The sequence below is a fragment of the Mercenaria mercenaria genome, chromosome 7, assembly GCF_021730395.1.
Source record: "Mercenaria mercenaria strain notata chromosome 7, MADL_Memer_1, whole genome shotgun sequence".
Lineage (NCBI taxonomy): Eukaryota > Metazoa > Mollusca > Bivalvia > Venerida > Veneridae > Mercenaria > Mercenaria mercenaria.
In genome coordinates, this window is record NC_069367.1 from 82,705,222 (window position 1) to 82,732,636 (window position 27,415).

The 27,415-nt window shown below is 34.9% G+C and overlaps 1 protein-coding gene across 1 annotated transcript in view; it reads left to right on the forward strand.

Moving 5' to 3' along the window:
• The window catches only part of LOC123553773 (von Willebrand factor D and EGF domain-containing protein-like), a 38,866-nt gene extending 11,820 nt beyond the window's left edge, over nucleotides 1-27,046 (forward strand). Inside the window, exons 10-24 of the mRNA XM_045343419.2 lie at nucleotides 581-681; nucleotides 5,597-5,666; nucleotides 10,088-10,282; nucleotides 10,533-10,741; nucleotides 12,406-12,553; nucleotides 13,536-13,662; nucleotides 16,483-16,652; nucleotides 17,524-17,780; nucleotides 18,270-18,390; nucleotides 19,483-19,591; nucleotides 20,788-20,918; nucleotides 21,516-21,621; nucleotides 24,801-24,894; nucleotides 25,129-25,265; nucleotides 26,751-27,046. Coding sequence (XP_045199354.2) covers nucleotides 581-681; nucleotides 5,597-5,666; nucleotides 10,088-10,282; nucleotides 10,533-10,741; nucleotides 12,406-12,553; nucleotides 13,536-13,662; nucleotides 16,483-16,652; nucleotides 17,524-17,780; nucleotides 18,270-18,390; nucleotides 19,483-19,591; nucleotides 20,788-20,918; nucleotides 21,516-21,621; nucleotides 24,801-24,894; nucleotides 25,129-25,265; nucleotides 26,751-26,971 — 2,196 coding nt within the window. The 3' untranslated portion in view covers nucleotides 26,972-27,046. The remainder of the gene's footprint in view (nucleotides 1-580; nucleotides 682-5,596; nucleotides 5,667-10,087; nucleotides 10,283-10,532; nucleotides 10,742-12,405; nucleotides 12,554-13,535; nucleotides 13,663-16,482; nucleotides 16,653-17,523; nucleotides 17,781-18,269; nucleotides 18,391-19,482; nucleotides 19,592-20,787; nucleotides 20,919-21,515; nucleotides 21,622-24,800; nucleotides 24,895-25,128; nucleotides 25,266-26,750) is intronic.
• Nucleotides 27,047-27,415: the final 369 nt, after the last annotated feature.

Genomic DNA, 27,415 nt, shown 5'->3' on the forward strand with positions numbered 1-27,415 from the left:
TCTTCCTCAAAAAGATTTTTCCTTATTTCAAAAATATAGGACAATACCATCGATAGTCCAAAAAACTCTGAGGATTGTTATGATGTCTTGATAAAGTTTGAATTTATTCTATAAGGATTGTTCTATAGTACATTTCGGCAGTTTTGACACCATAATATCTTAAGTGTCAATTCTCACTTTGTTTGTGAACTGATTATAAAATTTTGTTCAGAATATCTGACTGGCTCCAGGTTACATTTCAAAACCTTTTGTACTTTTGCCCGGTAAGGAAAAGTATAATTCGTTAGATATAACAACAACATTAATAAGGATGTCTTTTAAATACAAATAGATCCTACTACCGTCCCCGGAGTCCTTTAGAAGAATATACAGTATATATCTAGAGCCGAAATTTGCGCTTAATCTTCTAAATAAGGTTGATCAGGCAGTATTTACATGTTATACATGAATTAGATAAAAAAAAAAGTATGATGACCAAATAAACACTGCATGCGATATGTGTTAAAAGTGATAATTTCAGTAAAAAGCCTTCAAAGCATTTAAATATCAGAACTGTTTCTGTACTTGTATATTGTTACAGGTACACACCATTGATAAAGAAACAGCAATGTGCCAATGTACAAATGATCCATGGTGCCAGACATTTGACTCTGAATTCCAGAAATATGGGAACTCAGCACCGTAAAATATTATAATTATCAAATAAAACAGCTTACAAAAGTTGATACCTGTATATGCAATAGGTTTTGCTTTGTCAGTCCGCTAAATGAGCCGTATTTATTCCCCGCCTGTCCATCAAGCAGTTGTATAATGCGGATGTTGCAAAATATAGTAAAACTGTGTATAAAGAAATTGTTCAGGATGGATAATATGCGAGTATTTTTTTTTGTCTCGATGTGTAAAAAATGTGGTTGCTATCGCAACAAGTGTAGTTTTAAAATATATCTAACAGTAGATCTTGATGTGGTGTAACAGTAACTAAAATTCACACTACTAAATACCAGCAACAACAACAACTGTTATATAACTACTATTTAATGTTCTACTATATGCTACGATAATATATAAACATCAATGTCTTTCTTCATAATTTCCTAACATAATCTCTATTATTTCATTAATGTCTAACTCTAACAATAATAATTCATTGTTAATTGCCCCGGCTCTAAACTATCTTAAATCGTATGGAGTATCGGCATACGTTACTAACATTAGCACGGGCAGATTGATACTGAAGTTCTATCTAGAATTTAGTGGTATTTAAGGAAAACTTCGTAGGGATGACTAAATTGTTTTTCTCCAAAAGGGCACGCATTTTGACCATAATAATAAAAACATGTCATTATTTCATTTAGTCATCTGTCATTACAATTAGTTAGAAACAAAACAACAATCATGACGCAGCGAATAACGTGGCCAGAGGGTAATTAACCTGGACGAGATATCTTAACCTGTCATTTTCCAGATGTAAACAAACGCTGAAGTTATTTAAAGTAGCATTCCGAAATTCTTTGTGTATGACTTTTTACTGACCGATGACATATTGCTGACCGAAAAACAAGATGATAAAATGTGCTTATCTAAATAAGTATAATGAATTCATAAAGTCATTATACGACACTCGTCTCTTACTCGTGAGTTTTTTTTTTTTTTAATTATCTATAAGAAAAATAAAAAAATAAGCAAAAACTAAAATTCAAGCGAGGCAATTAACAATTTAACACAAGGCAATGCATAAAACCGGCTGATTTTTATAAGTAATACGTAGAATTTATTTTAAATGTTTTTAGCCGTACTTCTGAAGATTAATGATTTGAGAAGGATAGAATACAACAGAATACAAAATCAAGAATATATAGTTTCAACACATGATATAATATACATAATCAATGAATAGGAAATCACATGGAATACGTAGATTTAATTTTCACAATTTTCACGATTTGATTTAGTCCTAGAATATTCAATTCGTTTTTGTTTCAGTCCTAGATCGTTTTTTCTTGCGTTTTGAAGTCAAAACCCCATTTAATTTAAATAAAACACTGCATTACTAGCGAAACACAAATTTCACAATATTTTTCACAATACTTTACAAATTTCTAGAGCTAGAATGCACTTGTGCGCTTTTTCCTCCCTTGCCCAGAGGGGTTTTGCCTTCAAGATTGTAACTGAAATAAAAAATAATAATTGTTTGTACACAACATAACTGTCAGAAAAATACCTGTCAAAAGGAATAATATCATTAGGAAATATATTGTACTTCAAGTAATACTTAGACATGCGTAAAATGTTAACTACTGATAATAAAGAAACATATAAGGTCACAAATCTCTAGAAAATACGATTAAATACTCAAAAGTAATATTAATAAGAAATATCCCGTAACCTGTTGTATTTTATAATGAGTTAATAAAAAATCTTCTACTTTAGTATGTGCTAAAAATGAAACAATGTTCTCAAATCTTATTTAACAATCGGAACGATACTTGTTTTTACGTGTAGACGATAAAGTGACATCATAATTCCCGTTCCATGGTTGACATCTCTACACTGCAGTTGATTTTAGTTGGATTGGTAAGAGAGGTGACCCATCAGCTTGTCAGTTTTCTCCAAAAAGCCATGAAATATGTTCGTATGTCACCAGGCATTATTATAGCCTTCATTGTTGAGTAATAGCTTAGCCCGGCTTCAGAAGGTCCTTTTCATAGAAGGTTTGAAGTGTAGCTCCAGGAAGTCTTGTTGTTGTGCATTCCCTCGATTTAATGAAGATACAAGCAATTATTTAACATTGTCAAAAGTTTCGTTTGTCTAAGAACTTTACATAAGGGTGCCTTTTAGAATCTCTCAATAGAATGTTTATAAATATCTCTTTTGTATGCAAATCTGGCTTCCTGTTTTCTGTTTTTCATTTTTTATAGTTTTTATTTTATTTTAGTAAACAAAGCATCGTCGTCTTAAAGTCAGGACTGTTAAAAACTACGTAAACCTCTGATAACTATTCGGGGTACATTTATTGTAAAATGCAAAATGTTAGTTTCTTCATATATGTTCAAAAATAATTCTAATAACAATTATCTCTACGCTGAAAAAACTATGTATTTATCATGCACACATTTGTCCTTAAATCTTACACTTAAACTCGTAAAAAATGTTTTATTCTATCTCTTTACGGAATTCCGCCTTAAATAGCAGTAATGCAATGAAATATTTTACTAATGAATTTCCAGCTAATTAACAAGTATTACCAATTCATATTGAAACATAACCGCAACTACTCTGACTCATACATAAGAAGCAATCTCTAGGTCTGATTGCCGGGGTCGCATGTCTAGCGACATTATTCTCAAAGACTCAGTAATAAACTTCATGTTCCATATCAATACATGGTCGCTTTCCTAGCGACATAATTCCCCTAAGACTCATAAAATAAGAAACTTCTTGTTTCATCAACGGTCGCATTTCTTGCGACATTCTACTATGTATAAGCATTGCACATGCTCTATGATGGTTCTTGACACATCATACAACGATACATTATAATAATACATTTAGCGTAACACACGCCTCACAGACGTTATTAACGTCATATCAAAATCTCATGGAGTTCAGAGCATTTGGGTTATGATTCATAAAATGTTGCCTTGTCATTTTACTAATTGAGAGCAATTATACTACTTTACTTTCCCAAGGCTATAACAAAAATAATGAAGCTGGACTATGTATGTATTCTTTGACATTTTTATGTTCGAATAAGTAACTTGTACATTCTTTGAAATTTATCTGTACAACAATTACGTATTTTCCTTATGAATGATAACATCTTCCTAATTATTCTCCGTTATAGTTTGTAATATTAATAAAAAATTATAAATGATGACTTGAATGTACGAAAATTCGCTATATTTAAGATTAAAGTTTCTGTTGGTACGTATATAAAAATGTATGAAATGTTTAACAGATCTAAAAATATCATCAAATCAAAAATGTATCTTAAGAATTCCCGAATAGCATCGTTGGTATACGAGTTAAAATGAACAGTCACTAACCTGATGAAGTATCGATTTCTTTTTACATAACCATACACCATGGATGTTCTCTTTCCTTGCCGAGCCTTAAACTGCATCTTGTCCGTACGTTTCGTTTGTTCATGGGGGTTCTAACAGCTGTCTTAAGAGGTTTATCGGTCATCAGTTCCATTTCGAGTCGTCTGCAAAATCGTCAGTGGTAAAAGTTATTTCGTCTTAAATCGTCATGGTGGTCTCGTCGTAGTTGGTAGTACTTCTTTCGTGTTGTGTCCGCGACGTTGTGAAGATTCGTTTAAATCCTGGTTCTTTTAAGGCACCAAATAAGTCCCAAGTGGTGTAACAGGGTCTAAAGTTCACTATTCTAACTACAACAACAACAACTCTGTTCTCTATAATAACTACTGTTTAATATAGTACTATGTTCTGAGTTAATATATACAACAATGTCTTTCTTCACAATTCCCTAACATAATCTCTATTATTTCATTAATGTCTAAACTCTAACAATAATAATTCATTGTTAATTGCCCCGGCTCTAAACTATCTTAAATCGTATGGAGTATCGGCATACGTTACTAACATTAGCACGGGCAGATTGATACTGAAGTTCTATCTAGAATTTAGTGGTATTTAAGGAAAACTTCGTAGGGATGACTAAATTGTTTTTCTCCAAAAGGGCACGCATTTTGACCATAATAATAAAAACATGTCATTATTTCATTTAGTCATCTGTCATTACAATTAGTTAGAAACAAAACAACAATCATGACGCAGCGAATAACGTGGCCAGAGGGTAATTAACCTGGACGAGATATCTTAACCTGTCATTTTCCAGATGTAAACAAACGCTGAAGTTATTTAAAGTAGCATTCCGAAATTCTTTGTGTATGACTTTTTACTGACCGATGACATATTGCTGACCGAAAAACAAGATGATAAAATGTGCTTATCTAAATAAGTATAATGAATTCATAAAGTCATTATACGACATTGAGATAAATTGAAATTTATTTTTCAAAGTAAAATCTGTAACCAGTTTCCATGGAAGTATAATACGAAACTAAGCAACGCAACTACAGATTAATCTTGTAATTAATCTGTTTATAATAGGCAAATGAAACTGCAAAACCCCTTACGCCCAATTGCAAAGGCTTAAGCGAAATTCGTTTATAGTTAAAGTTTTTAATTATCCATAGGGTCAGAAAAAATAATAACACTGAATCTATGTACAGGGAGACATTGCACAGCCGGCACTTAAAGACCGCTGTTATCATAGTTAATAAAAATCTGTCAAATGAGCCTTTTGAAAAATAGAACGCAACCAAAGAACAAACAGCAGACTTAGTTTGAGGCAATAACAAGAAAATGCACGTTATTTCATTTTTACCATTTGACCGTTTGTCTTCCCTGTGTCCTTTCGTCTGGCCTACTAAAGGTTTAGCATACATTTTCTCAATCGCCTCTGTTCTACCCGTACATTCTACGCAATTTAATTTGATATGAAATTAGTACTGTATTTTACTGGGAAATGTGTATTTTTCATACTATATTTTATAATTGTTTTTATTCAGATTCTACAGTCTACAACTAACCGGAGAGTTTACCATGTATACAAGCACCGTTCCAAATCGTTTATTTAAAGTAAGTCATTTGAATACATCATTAATCAATCCATCATTTCTAATAATTTCAAAATATCTTTTTGTGTAGTTGTATCAACGATTAGTTCACTTCCAAAATTTCCCTTTACGTGTTTTAAGAGTGTAACATTACTAGCAGTCATCACTACCACCGAGTCTCAACGTAAGCGTTGAACGGTGGTATAATTACGTGCGAGCAGGGCATTTTTTGCGGTAGTTTTCACCAGTCAAGGTAATGTTTTCCTTCGCAGTTGTTTCATTATTAAAGCTTTGTTATTGGGAATTGGCCGAGGATGACCTACAATGAACACGCTTTCATGGGGATGTTTCGAAATTTTCTTATCATTTGTAGTTTTTTTCTAACATTCAGGAAATATTTACAAAAAAAACACGTATTTGCCTACCGCCCCTTAATTTTCTCGTTGTAAATGGATAAATTAGTGTTAAAATGTCTCGTATTTTCGTCATACAGGTAGGATATACTCACTTTAACAGATCGGTCACCGTTGTATGCAGTTTCAAAAATACTTAGCCCGGCAAAACCCGGCCGTCGGCGAAGGTTTTGTCTTACGTCCGAGTCGGTGGTTCACAAAAATAAAAATGCGTAAGTATGAGCAGGTGGAATTTATAAAAAACGGTATTTTCACGACTTTTAATGATCTGACAGTGAACTAAAGTCATTTTTATCAATATGTAGACCAACATTTCATGTATCTTCATTGTGCACAGTCATGTTAAAATATTTAGGTTTCATAACTGAAGCCTATTCTATGAATTATAATAGGGGCGCAGTAGCTGTACTATGAATTAATTGTATGCTTTTATGTATACATTATGGCATTAATACATTCAATTTGCCATTTTGATAATGACGACAACATCTTAAAACAAGATTATCAATAGAGATATCTGAATTAAATTTATCTATGTTTGAAGTTTAGTCATTTGCCATGTATCTAAGTGAAACCATAAAACTAAACGTGGCTGTGTCGTCCATACTGGTCGACATGGAAGGCGTATTCGGCACAAGATGTAAAACATGAACATTTTGATAGCAATTATATCTACCCAAGAGTGGGGAGGTGGCATGGGTTCAATCTACTAGGATGTCCAAATTACAGAATTAAAGTGTTTTTTTTTTTAGTGTTTCATAAACAGCGAACATTCTTACAAGCATGCACACCGCCCACTGGAATCTGACAGACCAGGGCCCCTCTAGAAAATTGTTCTGTGTGTTCAGAGTAGCTAGGCCCTAGATGTTCACATATTAGTAACTGTTTGATTCTAAAGACCGTTTTGATGTAAAACAGAATCTTAGTCGGTGTTTTTGAGCATAGGCATTTATCAGTGGTCAAAGTGTCTTTTTCGTTTCTTAATTGATACAAAATATTCGAGAGATCAATGACTAAGCCATATACAGTTTGCTGAATAATACTTTAAAAGAAAAAAGAAACAGTCATGCCCGCAGAGAGCGTACTCGACTATTGTCAGTGCTTGATATAAATTATCTTTATTGAAAAGTTTAAATCGAAACAAAGTCATTTTGATTACTCATTAAGTGGTTTCTCTAAGTCCAAGAAAGACAATAATTTTAAAAACAAGAGTACTGCATGCTGGTGCTGGACACTCCAACTTTTTTGTATACTTGATAAATGGACCTTCGTATACGGTATTTATGGTAATAGCATTCTTAGCTAAAAAGTGTGACGTTATCATCTTAGTGGCGTTCTTTCTAATGAAATAACATTTAATACGTGTATGTAAATCAAAATTTGATAATATTATAAACATTTAAAATAGGGCCCCCTTTTTCGGACACCTTTAAAATATAGTTGAAATCATTTTACAACAGTTAATGAAATTTAAATTGCACAAGGAAGTATAAGTCAGGATGGTTCACAAAGTCTGTAAATAAGTCTGCATAATATTATGTATATACTTAAACTGCACACACTTCTCAGATGTAGGACTTCAGTGTATATTTAATTTTTGGTCGTATATAGTACTTCTTTTACTTTTCTCCCAAACGTTGTATTCTTTTCAATCCGAGACTTGGGGCGTCATATTATTTTAGAGATCAGATATCACATTCAATAAAACTGAGACTTCGAACAAGCGGTTGGTGAAAACGTTACTTGATTCTCTGTAAATTCTCGATTGAAGTTAGTTTATTGTCACTTCCCTTACAGAAGAAAAAGGCCTGCTGCGTACTCTTGCTGTGTACATACAGCGTATATGATGCGTACATGATGTGTACTGAAATCAAGGGCTTTAAATAGTACGCTGGATATACACCGATAGTAGTACGTTTGTAGTACACTTTTGACATGCAAATGAGCTCTGCCGCGTACTACTTGCTGCGTACAACTGTGGACTACATAGTACACAGGATGTACGCTGGAGGAATTTAGTATGCGGGAAATAGTACGCAGCATGTACGCGGCACATACACTTTTAACATTCAAATGAGCCTGCGGCGTACATGCTGTGTACTCCTGCGGCGTACATGCTGTATACTCCTGCAGCGTACATGCTGTGTACTCCTGCGGCGTACATTCTGTGTACTCCTGGCCCGAGTCCTGCGGCGTACATGCTGTGTACTCCTGCTGCATACATGCTGTGTACTCTTGTGGCGAAACTGCTGTGATAATGTAAATTCCTTACCCCACCAACTTTCTTATGCAAATGCTGATCATTTGGACAGAAAAAAAAAACAGAAAAAAGAAAAGTGACATGCATCAATAAGTATTTACCCTTACCAAAATAATGTAGATTGATGTTATCAAATAAATTAGTATACTTTTCTTCATCCACTTTTCAATGAAATAAATCAATTTTTGTAGCATGTAATTTGGTAAATATCTGAACAAAATGGCGTAACTGCATCAAGGGGAAACAACTTTAATGCAACTAAATATAAGTGTTATAAATTTCGAAGTATCTTCGGTGTACATGCAGTGTACTATTTTCTTGTACAAGTCCCTCCTGCGTACATGCAGTGTACTCCTTAAATTTTCAGAGCCTGTGCTGCGTACTTGAAGTGTACTAGTGACCTCCTGTGTACATGCTGTGTACTCGTCGAAATAGTACGCGGCATGTACGCGGCATGCGGTGCGGTGTATGTAAAATGTACTCCTCTGGCGTACTACTGTGTTCGCGGCATATACACAGCAAATACGCAGCATGTACGCCACAGACGCTTGCTTCTGTAAGGGTTATTTTAAAATATCTACATTACACTTCTTATACACAAACATTTCATATAATTCTATCTTAAGGAAATATTTACACGAGCTCTTATAAAAGTTTTGAATAGTACAGGCTTCAAATATGAAACCTAAATATTTTAAAATGACTGTGCACAATGAAGAAACATGAAATGTTAGTCTATATATTAATAAAAATGACTTTAGTCCACTGTCGGATCATTAAAAGTCGTGAAAATACTGTTTTGCATAAATTCCACCTGCTCGTACTTACGCATTTTTATTTTTGTGAACCACCGACTCGGATGTAAGACAAAACCTTCGCCGACGGCCGGGTTTTGCCGGGCTAAGTATTTTTGAATCTGCATACAACGGTGAACGATCTGTTAAAGTGAGTATATCCTACCTGTATGACGAAAATACGAGACATTTTAACACTAATTTATCCATTTACAACGAGAAAATTAAGGGGCGGTAGGCAAATACGTGTTTTTTAGTGAATATTTCCTGAATGTTAGAAAAAACTACAAATGATAAGAAAATTTCGAAACATCCCCATGAAAGCGTGTTCATTGTAGGTCATCCTCGGCCAATTCCCAATAACAAAGCTTTAATAATGAAACAACTGCGAAGGAAAACATTACCTTGACTGGTGAAAACTACCGCAAAAAGCGCCCTGCTCGCACGTAATTATACCACCGGTCAACGCTTACGTTGAGACTCGGTGACTACTAAAACATAATTTACACCGAACTTCGACTTCATCAGCAAATAGTATATTCAAAATAATCAAAATGGTTCAGGAAATGAACTACTGAGCCATTGGATAATACGGTGCCCCTAAAGTGACATGTAACGCACTTTTTTCCACTTAGGTAATGTGAGACTTTTTTTATTTCGTTTAAACGAAATCATTTCGTTTTAACGAATTAGTTATTTCGTTTTAAACGAAATAACTAATTCGTTCAAACGAAATAACTAATTCGTTTAAACGAAATTATTTCGGCTGCAACAGTATCGTTTTTGTGACCGCCGATTTGACAAGCAAAACAAATTTGAAGCATAATTTAAAAGTGAAAAGGTTAATAAATGTTCCTACTTCCAGTTTATTATCTTCAAACTTAGAATGTGCACTATCTTCTCCACTGGCCATTGTATATAAAAAGTGACGGTTTAGTATTTCCAAAATACTTATAATACGCAATCGTCTTCATAGACAGAAATTCGAACAAGTACGTGTGGTATGGAAACAGGATCGTGCATTTGTGCAGTTGCAGCTCAGGAAGGCAACGACGTTGTTGTGATTGATATGTGTCACGGACATTACGGACATTCGTATCCGCAGCTGACAATCCCAAACAAAAACCAGGGAATGGTAGTTAATCGTGATTCAGCCGGAAAAGAATTTCTGGTTGGTAGCAAAGTCATTATACTATAAACAAATGAACCAAAGTGATAAGATAATGGAGACTAGATTAGCTCCGTTGACACGAGGTAATGATTTAAGCAAACTTCATGCCTATTCTGAGAAAGAAATTGATCATTTAAAACAAAAATGTATAGTTATGTTTGATCGCAATATTAACCATATAGTTTAGGTGCAGATGATTTACATATAGCGGCAGGCTATAGATGGTAATATGACAGTACTGTTTTTTCAGGTTGATTTTCCATCCGGCGCTCAGGTTCACGCTAGCATTTATAATGGGACAGCATTAACAGTCATGGTCACGGCTCCAGAAGAAGACTACACGGCGACTGCGGGACTCTGTGGAACGTTTGATAAAAATGTTCGAAATGATTTCAAACGTAAATCTGGTCAAGTTGATGCTTTTTCAAAATATCCGACTGCTTTCATTGAGTCTTGGAGGTAAGTTGATGTTATGCATGTATTTTAGCACCACCATTCTTAAAGTGTTTTGCTTTATTTGACAGCTATGTTAGCTGAATATGGAAATCACCATATATAAAATACTGCTGTGAACATTTTTGTGATCAATGTATTTGGTGAAATATGTAAAGGCCTTTTCAACATTTTGTTGCGTAACTTTTTTTGTTCTCAGCTCATGAGAGTTATGATATCAGTCTTCGGTCACCGAACGTAACAATAGCTCAATCCGTCTCTTCTTTTGTATCCCGCGATAATTGCTTTGAATGGCCTTTAAAACAATCAGCCATAGGCTGAAAAGAATCTTAAATTACATTGATCCTTGCATAAATTATCTTGGCACGTTAAAGATTCTATGTGGCCCTTCAGGGAACTACCTGTATTCATAAGCTGCTTGACCCGTCGAAAAAGGGGTCGGATCGGGATTTTCAGACGTTTTATAGAATATAAAAGAAATATTTGAGTGTTTCAATTTCCTCCCCAACCCCACCCCATTTTATACCCCTTACAACTTCCACCCCCACCCCCTCCCCTCCCCTCTATCTATATTTGGCATAAATTTATATGTACTTATGTTTTTTGTCGTGGGCCTACTTTGCAAATACGTGGCTCTGGGGCTGTGCTTTTGGTGCTCTGTGCTTCCGAGAAATCTACCCTTACCTATTATCTTTTTAATACTAAGAATTCCACTAAAACCAGACCTGTAAGGGTGAGTGCTGTCTTTCTTGGACAGACACGATAAAACAGGAAGTTTTTTTAATATCACTTAGTTGCGCCCCATACTTCCAAAGAATATCTACATGTTTTATTTTCTTTAATATTTTTTCTTCTGAAACAGTTATGGTCATTCTGTGAATGTTTTGTAAAGAAGTAATTGTTTATGTTTCTCAGTATAGATTATCCTTCGAAAAAATGTTTTGTATGTGACGGAGTAAATTTTGCTAGAAAACTGTTAAAACTATGGTCTTCATAGAAGAAGAATCAATCTTTCGAACTGTCAGATAACTCGGGTGAACCATAAAGTGCCATCATAACCTTCCTGGTTTTGGTGTTAAGCGAACATCACAAATTGTACATCAACATATTGAAATAAGACAGCTTTTACTCGATCTGATGTTTAGAAATTTTTATTGAAGATGAACTAATTCATTGTAAAACCAATTTGACTGACACTGACCTTTGTGAACATCAGAAGTGTCAAAAAGGGGGCACTAACATGGCTCGATTCGACTGCCAGTTAAATAAAGATAAAATTCAAGTTCTATGCCAATATATTCTGCGATAAAAACGGTTATCGCGCGGACCGGTAAGAGAGCATTATGACGTCGATTATGACGTCAAATTGCCGCATGACGATTGTTTTCTACTCAAATAAATGTAGTCCATCATGTTTATTATCAAAATTTTTCAATGTACATGTAAGAATGTGGTGTATCATCTAATGTACCACGGTTCTTCGTTAAAATGTTTAGATATACAGCCTGCGCATTCTGAACCGTGATAAATTAAACGACAAACCATTCGAATGCCTTGATTATTTGTTAAACAAAGACACATTCTCCGACTTTCTTTTGAGATAGTTGATGTCTTTGAATTGTCACATTTATGATACTTTATAATGCTCAGTGGTGCAATATTTATTGTAGAATCCCAGTTGGATCGTCAATATTTGACAATAAGTACAACATTCCCGCTGATCCAAAATATGATAACAACATTTATTATTGCGACTGCAACAACAATAAACATCAAGTTAAATGCCAGATAAGTAAAGGATCATTACCAGCTGTTCAGGTGAGTGTTTCTGAAAAACTTGAATTTTGTGTTTTAATTTCAGGCAAAAGTACATTTCCGCATATAATGTAATGTAGTGTTTATACTGATTTACTATACTAAAATAGAAAAAGTAGAAACTTCACAGTTCGCTCTTGAAACCTAATTTCTGATGCTTTCCATAAACATTTAGTATAAAAGAAGACAAAAAGCCAAGCCATTAGATCCGTAGCGATATACTGTTAGCGTCTTTGATATGCTTCAACCAAGGAACAAACCAGGGAGTGAACACCCACCCCTCCGCACTTTCGCACAAAATGATGCGTTTGCAATGTATTTTCGAATGCATCTACTGTAAACGTATTATTAATTAAGTCTTAACGTAAGTGCTAAAAAGTCTTTTCTTAAAAAGCGGGAAAACGTAAGTTGTCCGACAGAGTCTACAACATTGGAATTGTAAGTTAGAATTTATGTTCTTAATAAACAAAATATAAATAGTGACACAAAATTCCTTTTTGTATAGACAATGCTACTAAATATACAGTGCATGTGTTTTAAATCAGCAACAAATTCGTAATTGTAATTGTCGTCGACTTAATACGCATTATTATTCTATTTGCTAGACATATAAGCATTTGTAAATAATAAATAGAGGATATTACATGACTGTCTTTCCATATTGAATTTATTAAACGAGTTGAATAAAATAATAAAATGCGAGGCTCTGCCGAGCATTTTATCAATTTTATTCAACGAGTTTAATAAATTCAATGTGGAAAGTCACAAATGTAATATTCTTTTTATGACATGTTAGCCTTTCCTGTCCGAAACATCAAAACTTCTACTTTCTTTTACTATATAAACAAGTCAATTTGACCAACGTCTCCTATGACGTCGACGTCAAAGCTTTATTACACTAGTGTATTTTCATTTTTATTTAATGGCTTTATTACACTCCCGCGACGTCAAACATGTGATAATATGCTCTTTACACTACTTTCAGGCCAGATGTCCAACGTGCACAACTACCGTGACTTCTACACAAGGTAGTACACAAAGCGGAAGAAAGAAGCGAGCGACAGTTCAGACTGATAATTCACCTACCAACTATTTCTTTGATTATGGTCTTGGTAAGTTGAAACGCAATATGATGTAAGCCCTCATCCCTCTATTGTTGATTTCAGAAATGATACATCCAAAACAGAGATTTTGTCTTGGGATAAAATTCCTAGTGTTTGAAGTTCAAATCCAAAGGAATTATAACTAATCACTAGGGGGCAACTCGGGTAAAGTAATAATAAAAAGCATCTTTTCTAACCCAATACCAAAATTTTGTTCATCAAACAAGCAATGCCTTCTAGTTGGTTTTTGCCTGAATAATCACAAGTCAAAGTGCATGTGTGCAGGAATTGAACCAAGAGTGCGTTAGCCTGAGTGGTTACATTAATAACGATGAACCATGGTAAATTAGATATAGTGAGTGAAACAACAACAAAAACTGGAGATTTTGATGTTAACCATGTACAGACGTTTTCGCGCAGATATGGCGCTAAATGGCATTTTTGTGCCCCCCCCCCCCCACACACACACACCCCATGAGTGGTGGGGGCATATAGATTTGGTCTTGTCCGTGCATCTGTGCGTCCGTCCGTGCATCCATCCGTCTGGCTCCGCTCCCTATTTTTAGCTCACCTGTCACTTAGTGACAAGGTGAGGTTTTGTGATCACCCTTCGTCCGTCGTCTGTGCGTCCGTGCGTCCGTGCGTCTCGTGCATCCGTGCGTCAACAATTTCGTGTCTGCATGATAGTGGTTTCAATTATGATTTTATTTTAACCAAACTTGCACACAACTTGTATCACCATAAGATCTTGGTTCCTTTCTTGAACTGGCCAGATTTCATTATGGGTTCCAAAGTTATGGCCCCTGAAAGGGCCAAAATTAGCTATTTTGACATTGTCTGCACAATAGCAGCTTCATTTATGATTTTATTTTAACCAAACTTGCACACAACTCTTATCACCATAAGATCTTGGATCCTTTCTTAAACTGGCCAGATCCCATTATGGGTTCCAGAGTTATGGCCCCTGAAAGGGCCAGAATTAGCTATTCTGACCTTGTCTGCACAATAGTAGCTTCGTTTATGATTTGAATTTAATCAAACTTGCACAAAACTTGTGTCACTATAAGATTTCGGTTCCTTTCTTGAACCGGCCAGATCCTGTAATTGGTTCAAGAGTTATGGCCCCTGAAAGGACCAAAATTAGCTATTTTGACCTTGTCTGCACAATAGCAGCTTCATTTATGATTCGATTTTAACCAAACTTGCACACAACTTGTATCACCGCAAGATCTTGGTTCCTTTCTTGAACTGGCCAGATTTCTTCATGGGTTCCAGAGTAATGGCCCCTTAAAGGTACAAAATTGGCGTTTTTGGCTTTTGCAGCCATATAGAGACTTCATTTATGGTTTTATTTGATACAAACTTCCAAAATAACAACAATAATTCTTGGATTTCATGACAAATCAGATCCAAACGTAGCTTCAGAGTTATTTTATATCTGATTACCTCCCCTGATTGTAATCAAAATGGATTTATTTCAGTAAGTACTTATAGGACTTATTTGAAGTTTCATTATTGTCATTAGTTGGACTGAGTCAATCAGGGTAGATAACTGTTGTCTGATTTTATGTCAAATTACCTCCCTTTATTTCAAATTAAAATGGGTATATCTCCGTAACTAATGAAGATACTGATCTGAAATTTTATTTATGTCAACAGATTTATTTGGCAGATCCTTCTTTTGTTCACTTAAAATATTTTTTTTAATTACTTTCCTTTTACGTTACTATAAATAGCTTATATTTAGTAACTTTTTTATTATTGGCCGTAGGGAAAAACCGAGACCACTTTTCTGTGGTACAGCATGGATGGTACCTCCAATTTTTAGGTGTATTTTGACATATCTGTACCTTGTAAGATTTTTTTTTCTTTTTGTTTAAATTTCTTCCCTTTGTTGTTACTGTCCTTTGGACTTAGATATTTTTTCTGAGGACCTTCTTGTTCTCAAATGCAATGATAACAGGTGAGCGATATAGGGCCAGCATGGCCCTCTTGTTCAGAGTTATGGCCCCTGAAATAGTCAAAAATGCACATTTTTACTTTGTGACACGCCTAGCTCAAAAGGTATTTGATATAGATTCATGAAACCTTGCTCGAGTCTTAATCATAATATCAACTTGCGCACCTCCTATTTTTCATCTGGCTCTGCCCCCTATGGCCCCTGAAATAGTCAAAAATGCACATTTTCACCTTGTGACATGCCTAGCTCAAAAAGTATTTGATATAGATTCATGAGAAACCTTGCAACAGTTTTGATCATGATATGAACTTGTATACCTTCTATTTTTTATCTGGCTCCGCCACCTATTTTCAGAGTTATGGCCCCTGAAATTGTCAAAAATGCACATTTTTACCTTGTGACAAGTCTAGCTCAAAAAGTATTTGATATAGATTCATGAAACCTTGCATGAGTCTTACTCATGATATGAACTTGCGTACCTCCTAGTTTTTATTTGGGTCCGCCCCCTATATTTAGAGTTATGGCCCCTGAAATAGTCAAAAATGTACATTTTCACCTTGTGACGCACCTAGCTCAAAAATTGAATATGCCCATAAAACGATAAACGTTAAAAACTGATAATTTAAAAAGTCATGGAAATGAGAAGTGATTTTTTGCAGAGAAGTACTAACATTAGACTCTAAGGTGGTGTTTTTGTTCCTGTTTGTTCCGGGGCGATGCTCAAAGGTGTTATTTTTATTTGGTTGCTTTTGGTCTTGTTAATATGGAGACTTTCTCACTTTTAAATGTGACTAATCGTGTCCTTTGTGTGTTGAATTTTCATAATTGTTTTATACTTACATTTTAATCTACAAATTGTGGTCATACAGGTCATCAAGCGATACAAAAGTATTTTCCAACACCACGTGGTATTACACGAGCGGATGCAGAGATGTCGTGTAAGAAAGCATTTAGTCAAAGCTCAACTGTTGACCAGTGCAAGACACATGCTAGTATCATGTCTGATTCCCATCTGGAAATGTGTGTAGAAGACCTCAAGGTATGTTCTCTTTAGTACCATATGAGACCCATATGTAAGACTGGTTGCCAAATATGTTTGCCTCGTAAAATAAAGTCATTATTATTATTATTATTATAGTACACAAATATCTCTGAAATGTTCATAAAAACATACTCAGGTGTAACAGTCCGCAGAGAGAGAGAGAGAGAGAGAGAGAGAGAGAACTGTTTGTTTTGAGAAGTCATCTAAAATATAGATATGGTATTTTTTTATATTTTCATCTTTTTAAATAGGTACCGTATTGATATTAATCTTCAAGTCTGTTTTATGCATTGAACCCGTAAAAAGATGAGCTAACGTTAAAACGTGTATACAGAGCGGATGAAAATGGCAAGTTGTATGAATTAACCTAACTCTCCGAGTTTGAAATACATTTAAAGATGAAAATGGCCTCATTCGCAAACTTCATTACGAAGAAGACTATGAATACCAATCGCCATTTATAGTACTTTTTAAAGTATATATCATGTAACAAAATATCTACTACTTAATTAATGCATGCATGGGTACTAAGACTGATAATAAGAAATAGATAGAATTGTGCAACGTGTTTAGAATTATCATATCTGAATCACATATGATAGTGTAGTAGATTTTACAAAATATTTAAAAAAAAAAAAACATAACAGAAAACAACTAAACTAGTAGTGGGGTTGGCTGTTTTTTTGAGAGTATGGAATTAACTGAATATGTAAAGTCCGCAAACTCATTTGAAATATTTTCCTCGTATATTATTCTGGTTTTACAGTATTGATATTATTGCTATAATATGTTGTAAATGAAACATACAATTATAATTTCCCTCTGCAATCATGCCTTATTCCAGTATTGCAAAGAATAATCGTTTCAGTATTCTGACGATAAATCGTTTATTCGGATGGCTTTGGATGCTGCTGTAACATCTTGTAGTTCGAAAATACTCAAGAACATAACATTATATGATAGCCATGGGAAACCACCAGCATTTATCACCACCGAACTGTGTCCGGGTGACTGTTCTGGACACGGGACTTGCAAGAGTGGAACATGTCTTTGTGACTTTGGCTACTATGGGGACAGTTGTGAAATTGACTCTCATGAACCGCCCCATTTATACTACTATGCGAGGTATGATACTAATAGTTATTGGCAGTAGATATTTTATGATATAAGACAATTATAAAGGTCCAATAGGGTCTTTAAATCACAGTTACAATATTTCTTGTGACTTTCCTCTGTATGCATAGAATCACAACCTGGTCAGGCATAGCCAAGACGTATAGACTATTTTAGTCGTTAATTGCTCATTTTATGGTTAATTTCCATATTAAAATTAAAGCTGCGTTCCCTTTATGCTTTTTGTTGAAAATTGTTTTCTGAGTTTTCTTAAAGATATTTGTGTGCGTGCTGCTTAATTATGGTTTATGGAATACACTTATTTTTACCACGACAGAAGTCCCCTTAAACCGATGAGATGGGGAGTGAGGATGTTGCACATGTCATTACCTCCCTTTAACAGGCCCAATCGAACCGAATGTGCTATTAATTTTCTTGGTTCTAATTTTTTTTTCAGAAATTCTATTGTTTTGTAACACACAATTTTCATTGTATCAACAGCGCTGTAGCAGAGGACTCGGTATTGTGTGACGTCACAATGAGACCGTGTGAGGTTGCATATATGGCAGGGAATAATTTCTACAACAATTCGCGCTTATCGTGCAAAGTTATGGAGTTAAAGGTAAGCACCTATGTTGTATTTACCAGCATGAACTACATGTCAGGAGATAGATTTGTAGTAGCTTATGATCATAAACGGTCGTAAATTGTTTGATTTTCACGTAAAGAGCAAACATCAGTCACATTGAGTTTTTGTATTATAACCTCATTATACAGGATATAGGCTAGAAAAATTCGTCCTAGCTGTTGAATGATATTTGACAGTGATTATATTTAATATGTATATAAAATTCGACAACATTCTTGCATCTCTAGAATTTTAAGTCGTTACTATAAAATCCACCAAACAGTTATTGTGTTAGTATTGTTTTTTATACTTTGCTATTATTTTGATTTTGTTATGTGCATAGATATTCATTGTAGTATTTATTACTGTCAGGGTTTCTACTGTCTACCAGTGCACCGCTACCATTTAAGCAGTACCTTTATATCAATAATATGTACCCCTATTTCAATACCTATGGGTGTTGGTAAGGAATTTTGTCCTTATTTGTTCTACCTCGAAATAAAGACACATGTATCACATACTTACTGTAGTTTGATGTCTATTCAAACTGTAGAAAGCAATTGTAGAATGAAATGTGACACACAGTTGTAGAATGCTACTGTAGAATGCAGCTACACAATACAACTGTAGAATGCAACTATAATCTAAAAGAATAATGCAACACTGTAGAGTGCAACTACAACTGCAGAATACATCTGTAGAATGTAACTGCAGAATGCAACTGATAGGTGTCAGTTGTCATGATCAGTTTAGTTGCGCCTTATCTATTGACTTCCGCTCGCACACGAGATATATTTTGAATTTTGTACAGAATTTTAATGTCATCTGTAAATTTAATTTATAACGTTACCGTATATGTGGTCTATATCCTTCTGCAAAACACCAAGACCTTACTATTACTTTTAGTATTAAAGTTTAGCATTAGTACTATTCAGAAATATGTTAATAATGACATTTGAAAGTTACTATTATCTGGCCATATAACATAGACTATGGACAGGCGATTCATACGCGCATAAGGAGTCATGTATGTGAACATTCAGCCACCGTTTAATATTAATGGCCTCGTTGTTGCTGTTTTTTCAGTTCGACGGTACGGCATTTGCTGTAACAGGGAATCATTATACCACTGGTGTGATTTACAATAACATGTATAATGTTGGTTGTAAACTACCCCTGAAATCTTCAGTAGGAGGTAAATACAGTATTATAACTGACTTCTAGGTGAGTTGTACATTAACATGTATATGTTGGGTGTAAACTGCCACTGCAAATAACAGTATACAAGTAAACAACTTCTGATAAAGGTGTACAAAAACATGTATAAAGTGGGTTGTAAACTGCCATGCTTGTTGTATGTGCGCATGTCCTAACAGACGTAGATCTTGAGAATTTTAGACAAAATTTACAACATAAATATGTTTGTATTATTATTCATTCTCCTGGATAATTTAGTCTCAAAACAGTCTTCTGGACAAAATAGTCTTCATTTTGATGCCAAATGTTACAGTTATGCCAACCTTATCAATTTATCACTTTAAAAACGCTAAAATAGGCTTGCAAAAGTAAAAGCATTTACCTTGGAAGTACGCGTGTTTGAGCATTGTGTTATTTATTTAGACTTCTCTAAACAGCTATAATTTAGTACGATTCTTTTGATCATTCTTCCATTTTGTTTCTTTTTTTTTCTTTTTCTTTTCTTTTTTGGTAAATTTAGCTGCTTTTATTGAAATGTCATGCAGAATGTAAGAAAGTTTTTCATTTTTCACTTTTCATTTATATCTAAGAAACGTTTTTGTTTTGGCATCATAAATCTAATATATCATCAAGAGCAGAGGCATACTTAAAACTTTAAGTCCAGACTGTTAACACTGATGTTTAGAATCGGTGTAAGTAAAGGTAAAAATTGCATTATTTAATGAACCTTCCCTCGTATGCTGATAAATCGTTTACCAACGTGTACATGTCACTCTGTGTAAGCCTGTCATTTGGTGTGTATGCTAAGAAGTGGCGTGATAGTGGCGGCACAACAAAGGGCTGTTATTGTTTTATCTGTTTATTTTATGCATTTAAGTAAAATACTGAAATTTATCAGTGAAATAAAATTGAAAATGCAAGCTACCGTCCACGCCCTCTGGCCCGGGTAGAACTCAACATTTATACATTTTGTAAGTGTAAAATAATTTTGAGACACTCGCAGATGTTTTCATAAGTTGAAATGTTTTCATACAAATCAATCCGGATTTACCAAAATATAAATGATAAGAATTATTTGTAACGTTTTTTTTCTTTCAGTGCGTTTTTCACTGATATAAATACTTAGCTCTTCTGCTTGTTAGTACGTTATTCGTCATTTACACTTCATTTATTTTGAATAATTTCTTGCCTTAGGACACACAGTGATAGGCTTCAATGTTTCTATTTCTAATGATGGAAGATTCTACAGCAATGATGTAAAGGTCATCAGAATCGACTCGTCCTGTATGACATGTGATGATCATGGCGTCTCATGTCAAATTGTGGTAAGGCTTTTAGCAGCGAAATATCTGTATATTAATTAAGCGTTTGTATAAACATTGAGTCTGCAATTTAAGAACGACTAGTCGTTTACAGTATACTCCTATGCAATTGTCAACGAAAGATACAAGACCACTGTTTGAAGCAAACATCCAATTAACAGAAACGCATTTTTTAATCTACACCATGCTTTACAAAAAGGCATAGTTGTAGCAGTAGAAGTACATTTTTTCTCGGTGGTATTTTTGTTCTTCTACGACCACGGAGTGTATTCGTTTTAACTGTATAACCGAATTCCGCTTTCGCCGATAATATGGGAATCAGCTGTATTTCATAATTCGTACCTGTTACGAACAAACTCAATCTTGTAGTGTCTGCCATTTTTAGCATGGTTGCGTTCTATGCTTCAAAGCGCGAAAAAGCAGAACAGGAACTATGAAATTCATTAGTTGATCAGTTATACATTGTGGAATGAATTATTCCTCCAACCAAGATCTTTAATACGCCAGCGCATACAATAAAGCTTAGTGACTCAAATAACAATATCAAGTTTGCAAAATTAATTTTAATTGTAATACAGTTGAGAACCTTAATTTTTCTAGGACCATACATGTTTGATTGACGGTAACTGTCGGCGCGCAGGAGAATCTAATTCAGAAAACAAGAACCAGATATGTGACCCATCAAGAAGCAAACAGTCTTGGACAAGTAAGAAAGCTTTACGATAGGACGTCCAAAAGTTATAATATGTGAAACTAAATTCGTGTTGAAATATTAGACATTATGCAATCCATTCAATGACGTTTCAATTGGTTCGTTCAGAAACCATGTAGGACGGTATATATCTTCAAATAAGAACGGCAGCATAATCTAATAAATGATTTTTGTGCTGCCTACTCATACATTTAAGATAGCAGGGAAGACAGTTTCAAATTAAATATTTCAATGGATTTGTTAGTCAAAGGTGTTTGACCTATGTCTATCTGCGATCCGTTAGAAATCCAATAAAGTTTCACTGGAGCTAATGCAGTGACCTGATAAGTGGTCTATGCTGGTTTGAACTCTTGCTCTGGTTGAATGAATTTAATAGTCCCCTACCAGTTTCGGGGACTATATGAATGCATTTTCCGTCCGTCTTTCCGTCCGTCCGCAATTTCATGTCCGGTTCATAACTCTGTCATTCATGAAGGGATTTTAATATTACTTGGTACAAATGTTCCCCATGATGATACAACGTGTCATGCACAAGACCCGGACCCCTGGCTCGAAGGTCAAGGTCACAATTGGAGGTCAAATGTCAACAGGGCTATTTTGCCTGTCTTGTCCATAACTCCGCCATCCATGAAGGGTACCTATACACAAATATACTTCATAATAAGACAATTTGTCCTGCACAACTTTCAGACCCCTAGCTCAAAGGTCAAGATCACACTTGGCAATAAAATGTTTACATGGCATGAACAGGGTCTGTTTCGTGTCCGGTCCATAACTCTGTCATTCATTAAGGGATTTTAATATTACTTGGCATAAATATTCCCCATGATAAGACGACGTCTAATCCGCAAAACCCGGACCCCTAGCTTAAAGGCCAAGGTCACAATTATAGGTTAACTGTCAACGGGTTTTTTCCTGTCCGGTCAATAACTATGTCATTCATCAAGGGATTACAATATTACTTGGCATAAATGTTTCCTATGATGAGATGACGTGTCATGTGCAACACCCAGAACCCTAGCTTAAAGGTCAAGGTCACACTTGGAGATCAAAGGTCAATAGGAATATTTTCTTGTTCGGTCTATAACTTTGTCAAGCAAAACAGGATTTAAATATCAGTTGACACAAATATTCCCCTGAAGTAGACAACGTGTCATGTGCAAAACCCGGGTCCTTAGCTGAAAGGTCAAGGTCACACTTTGAAGTCAAAGGCCCAAAGGACTTTTTTCCTGTCCAGTCTGTAACTCAACAATCCTTAAAGGGATTTTAATTTTACTTGGCACAAATGTTCACCACCATGAGACGGAGAGTCATGCGCAAGAAGGTGAAGGTAACACATAGAGGCCAAAGTTCAGATATAAGAATGACTTTTTTTCCGGGGCATTTCTTCTTCATGCGTGGAGGGATTTTGATTTAAATTTGCACAAATGTTCACCACTATAAGAGACATTGTCTTGCGCAAGAACCAGGTCCCTAGATCTAAGGTCAAGGTCACACTTAGAGGTCAAACGTCAAATTCAATAATGATTTTTTTTTCTGGAGCATTTCTTCTTCATGCATGGAGCGATTTTGATGTAACTTGGCACAAATGTTCACCGCCATAAGGCAACCTTGTTTTTAGAATTACTTCCCTTTGTTTTTACTATAAATAGCTTATATTGTAACTTTTTATTGCTGGCTGTAGGAAAAAGTCGAGACCACTTTTCTGTGATAGAACATGCATGTTTTACCCAGTTGTAGGTGTATTTTGACTTATCTCTACCTGGCAAAGAGTTATGTGTGGATTTATATTATAAAGTTTTTTTTAGGATTAACTTCTCTTTGTTGTTACTATAAATAACAATAGAGAAAATTAGGTACCTTCCAGTAGGGGACTTTGTATTGCTTGGCAATACTTCATTCACTTGTTATACGAGCAGTATGGTGGCCAGAAATACGTTTCCCAATACGTTTCGTCGATGTATTCGAGAATAAACAAACTGGCTATGTCCACTACAACTTGGCAAACAACGATCGTAAATAAAAACCTTGACTTTCAGATGCAAACCTGTTAAGACACATATTCTTTCAACTGTCATAGATTAAAATCTGCTCAACAGCCGGAAGCACTTGACACGTTCTTTCAAGCTTACTTCGTCATAATTTTACGTGTTTTCCCTCATATCTACTTCGCCTTACAGAGTTCACATTCAGTAAATTTGACTTAATGTTTGCTTCGTCATGTCTTGTTTTATTAATCTCAAAATTGTCATTCTGTATTAGAACATTTGCAGTATATATTTGTGAAACCTCTTCAGGCACGTCTTTGGCTGATCACTGAGAATACAGACTGAAGAACTCATTGCAAAAAGTCATGGTTTACCTTATTAAGCATGCCTTTGAATATGTTAAACGATAACAATAATTATCCGTGCAGACGAGATATTTTTACAAATCTTTCTACTTCGCCAAAACATACAGAACGGCCTTTAGACGATAGCGATGAACAGATTTATTTTTTTCCATTAATTTAATTAAATGAATGTGAATGATAAGATTTCCTTAAATTCAGCATGTTAGGTCCAACTTATCACGTTATCACCTAAACTTTTGCACGGAATCACTGTTCAAACTGCGTCGGAACCATCTATCGGTGTGACGCAATATATTGACTGGTTAATCATCATTTTTGATAAAACATTTACATGTTTAGATGATAGGTTTTGTAGGTGTATCTATGTACATTCATAACCTGGCTACAGCTGTAGAATTATATCAGTTCGATCTTGCCCTCAATTTATGCATAATATCGACGTATATGGATTCCGCTGGCATACGTATAGCATCACATTACACACAGATCAGCGACATATTTTGCGCCTTTTTTGAGTTTGTCCAGTTTGTTTACATAATGCAAATACCAGTTTACAACGTGTACATACGGTGTCATTTAAAATAAAATCAGATACCGATGAAACGCTGTTCGCTTAATATTTAAACAACCAAAATAGCGCTGTTATGCATGTTATATCGAATTAGAGGTCATATCACATGCGCAGAAAACCAAATTAAAGCTTTTGCGCATCAGATATTAAATCACTTGGGAATATGATGTACTATTCAATTTAACTGAAGGGAAACTTGCATTTGGGCATTTATGTGAGATACAATAAACAATATATTGCGATTTACAGACGCCGATAACACACTTCCCATTGTAAAGCCTTCCGAAAGACCGACAGCACCACTCGGAGGTGTAAGACTCAAACGGTTCGACATATGGACAACGTATGTTTTCATTTAATTACATGTTTGAAAGGAGTTATATATATACATATAATATATTCTCTCTGTAAGGCAAAGGAACTTGCGTATAAGAGTACACAATGGCACGGGAATTGCTGATTGCCATTACGGTAAATAACATTTAGTTTGACATAAAAGAAGGCTTGTATTAAACATAACGACGTCTTCGTCCTGTTAATACTTACTGACTGACATAAAAACTTTTGCATATTCCAGATCGAAGACCGGATGTAAATGTGCGCATGACCAAGCAGACAACAACTGTGCTTGCTGCGATGAAGGCGGTTGTCAATGCCCTGCTCCAAACCAACATCAGTGCGCGGTTTGTGGAAATATGACTACGTGTGGAACTCGTGAGTATACATTTTTGTAATATTGACTAAACAATAATTTCTGAAATATAAAAATTAACTAAAGATCTCTATTTCTTCTATTGCTTGTTTCGAAAAATTGGTCCTTTTCGCGCTTTACATGCCTTTCGGAAATTAAAATAGGACGTTGATCGTCTGAACTATTTACATATATTTTCGAAGGATTTGTTTAGCAAATAACGGTTTGAAAATGAATGTTGTTTGTTCTTAAAATACAATACGAAATTGACAATCTTATCTCGGTATATATGACACGTCTCAAGAATAAGTATTTACCGATGGAATTGTATTTGAAATTACTGGTATAAATTGGTCTATGTAAAAGTCGTAAAAGTGACGTCATAGAGCCATACAAATAAACACTGCGCATCTAGTTTGGCGAGATCGTCGACAGAACTGGGCCCGTATTCATAAAGCTCCTAAGGATAAAACTTGGGAAAATCCTTAACTTTGTAAAATTTTTTGAACAAAATAGCAAACAAGAAATATGTAGACTTAAAAGATTTATTGATAATCTTCATTATCATACCAGACTGTATGTTACAATATTGTTAGACATTCCAACTATCTCGACGATTGTCCTATAATGCTTTGGGACTTTTCCCTAAGGTAGTCCCTTATGGAAAATTTTCCCATATGGGCTTTATGAATACCAGCCCAGGTCAAACATGTACTGGAAAGAAATTATTTATAATTAAGCCATAATTATTATTGTGACTTTGGTGTTGATAATTTATGCGAGATTCTCTCATATTTCAGCTTTTGCTCATGTTCTATTGAATTGATTATCTGCTTGAGTTTTGTTGATTTATGTTTCAAACAATCATTTACGAATCAGTGGTCAATCTTATCAGAAGCAAGGCAGCTTGAGAACAATTCACCATACAAGTTTTATACCAGTCAGAAGCAAATAGCTTAAGAAAAATTGCATATTAACGCTCTGTGCAAGTGACACTTTTGATATTCGTCATTCTCACGCTGTGGTATTCTATTTTGTGTGTCGTAGATCATACTTATAAGCTTTTTTATTACAAACACGTTTCTATTCCCCGTTAAGTTAAACTGGTACCGGAAACGTCAATATTTTTCCATACACTGACGCTTGATTTTCATATTGGGTGCGTGGCGTAATTCAGTGTTTGTTCTTGCACTATTTTTTTTTCTATTTAGTTCAGTAGTGTCAATCCTATTCAGGCTATTGAACAAATTTATGATATTCACATTATATTTATACGTGTAGATGTGTATGTAATAAAAAGGTTATTATTTTTGCATCGGGAAATATGCACTCGATCTTTAGCGTAAGAATATTGCGCTCCTAAAGTCGCGCAATATTTCCGCTGAGAACTCGTGCATATTTCCCGATACAAAGCTAATAACCTATAAATATAACGTTGTCAAAGTGATGAAACGTTATACAAATTTATAATACTTTATACATTTACACATAACTTCATATTTAAACAGCACAACCTGCACCGGACATGGGATTAGATGGTTACACTCTCGCTCTAGCAGACTGCACGTGCTTGTTCGACACCACCAAGTACAACTGTGCATGTTGTCAAAACCACGAAAGTTGTCAGTGTGGCGCCGAACACAAAAACCAATGTGTTGACTGCAAACACATGGATCAGTGTGGAAAGAAGCCATGGATCTTCGGACCGCCGATACCACTTCAAGATTAGAAAGGACACAGAGGTGTATTGTTTTAATGTCTAGTTTCATTAATTAAAACAGAAAAGTAAAATGGATTTCTAAGACTGTGTGGTTTTCTTTTCTTTACATGTCTAATTGGAAAAATTGGAAAATTATAACTGCTGATCTATGCGACAAAGCGACACCGTAGTGAACATTGTCTGTCATTTACATGAAATAGTATTATAATTGTTTACTTGTTTGTTTAAACCACGGTATTATTTAAAATAAGAAAATACTCTACCAAGATTATGAAGTTATCAAGATATATGAATATTTTCTTTTGCTAAAAACCTGTTTGAAAATGTGTATGCCGGGCCTGCCTGTAATCTATACAAAATGGATGAATGAGTGCTGTCGATACCATGTTTCCGTGATATCATGGGAAATATCATGGGAATATATAACTAAATACACAGATGTTTTGACTTACC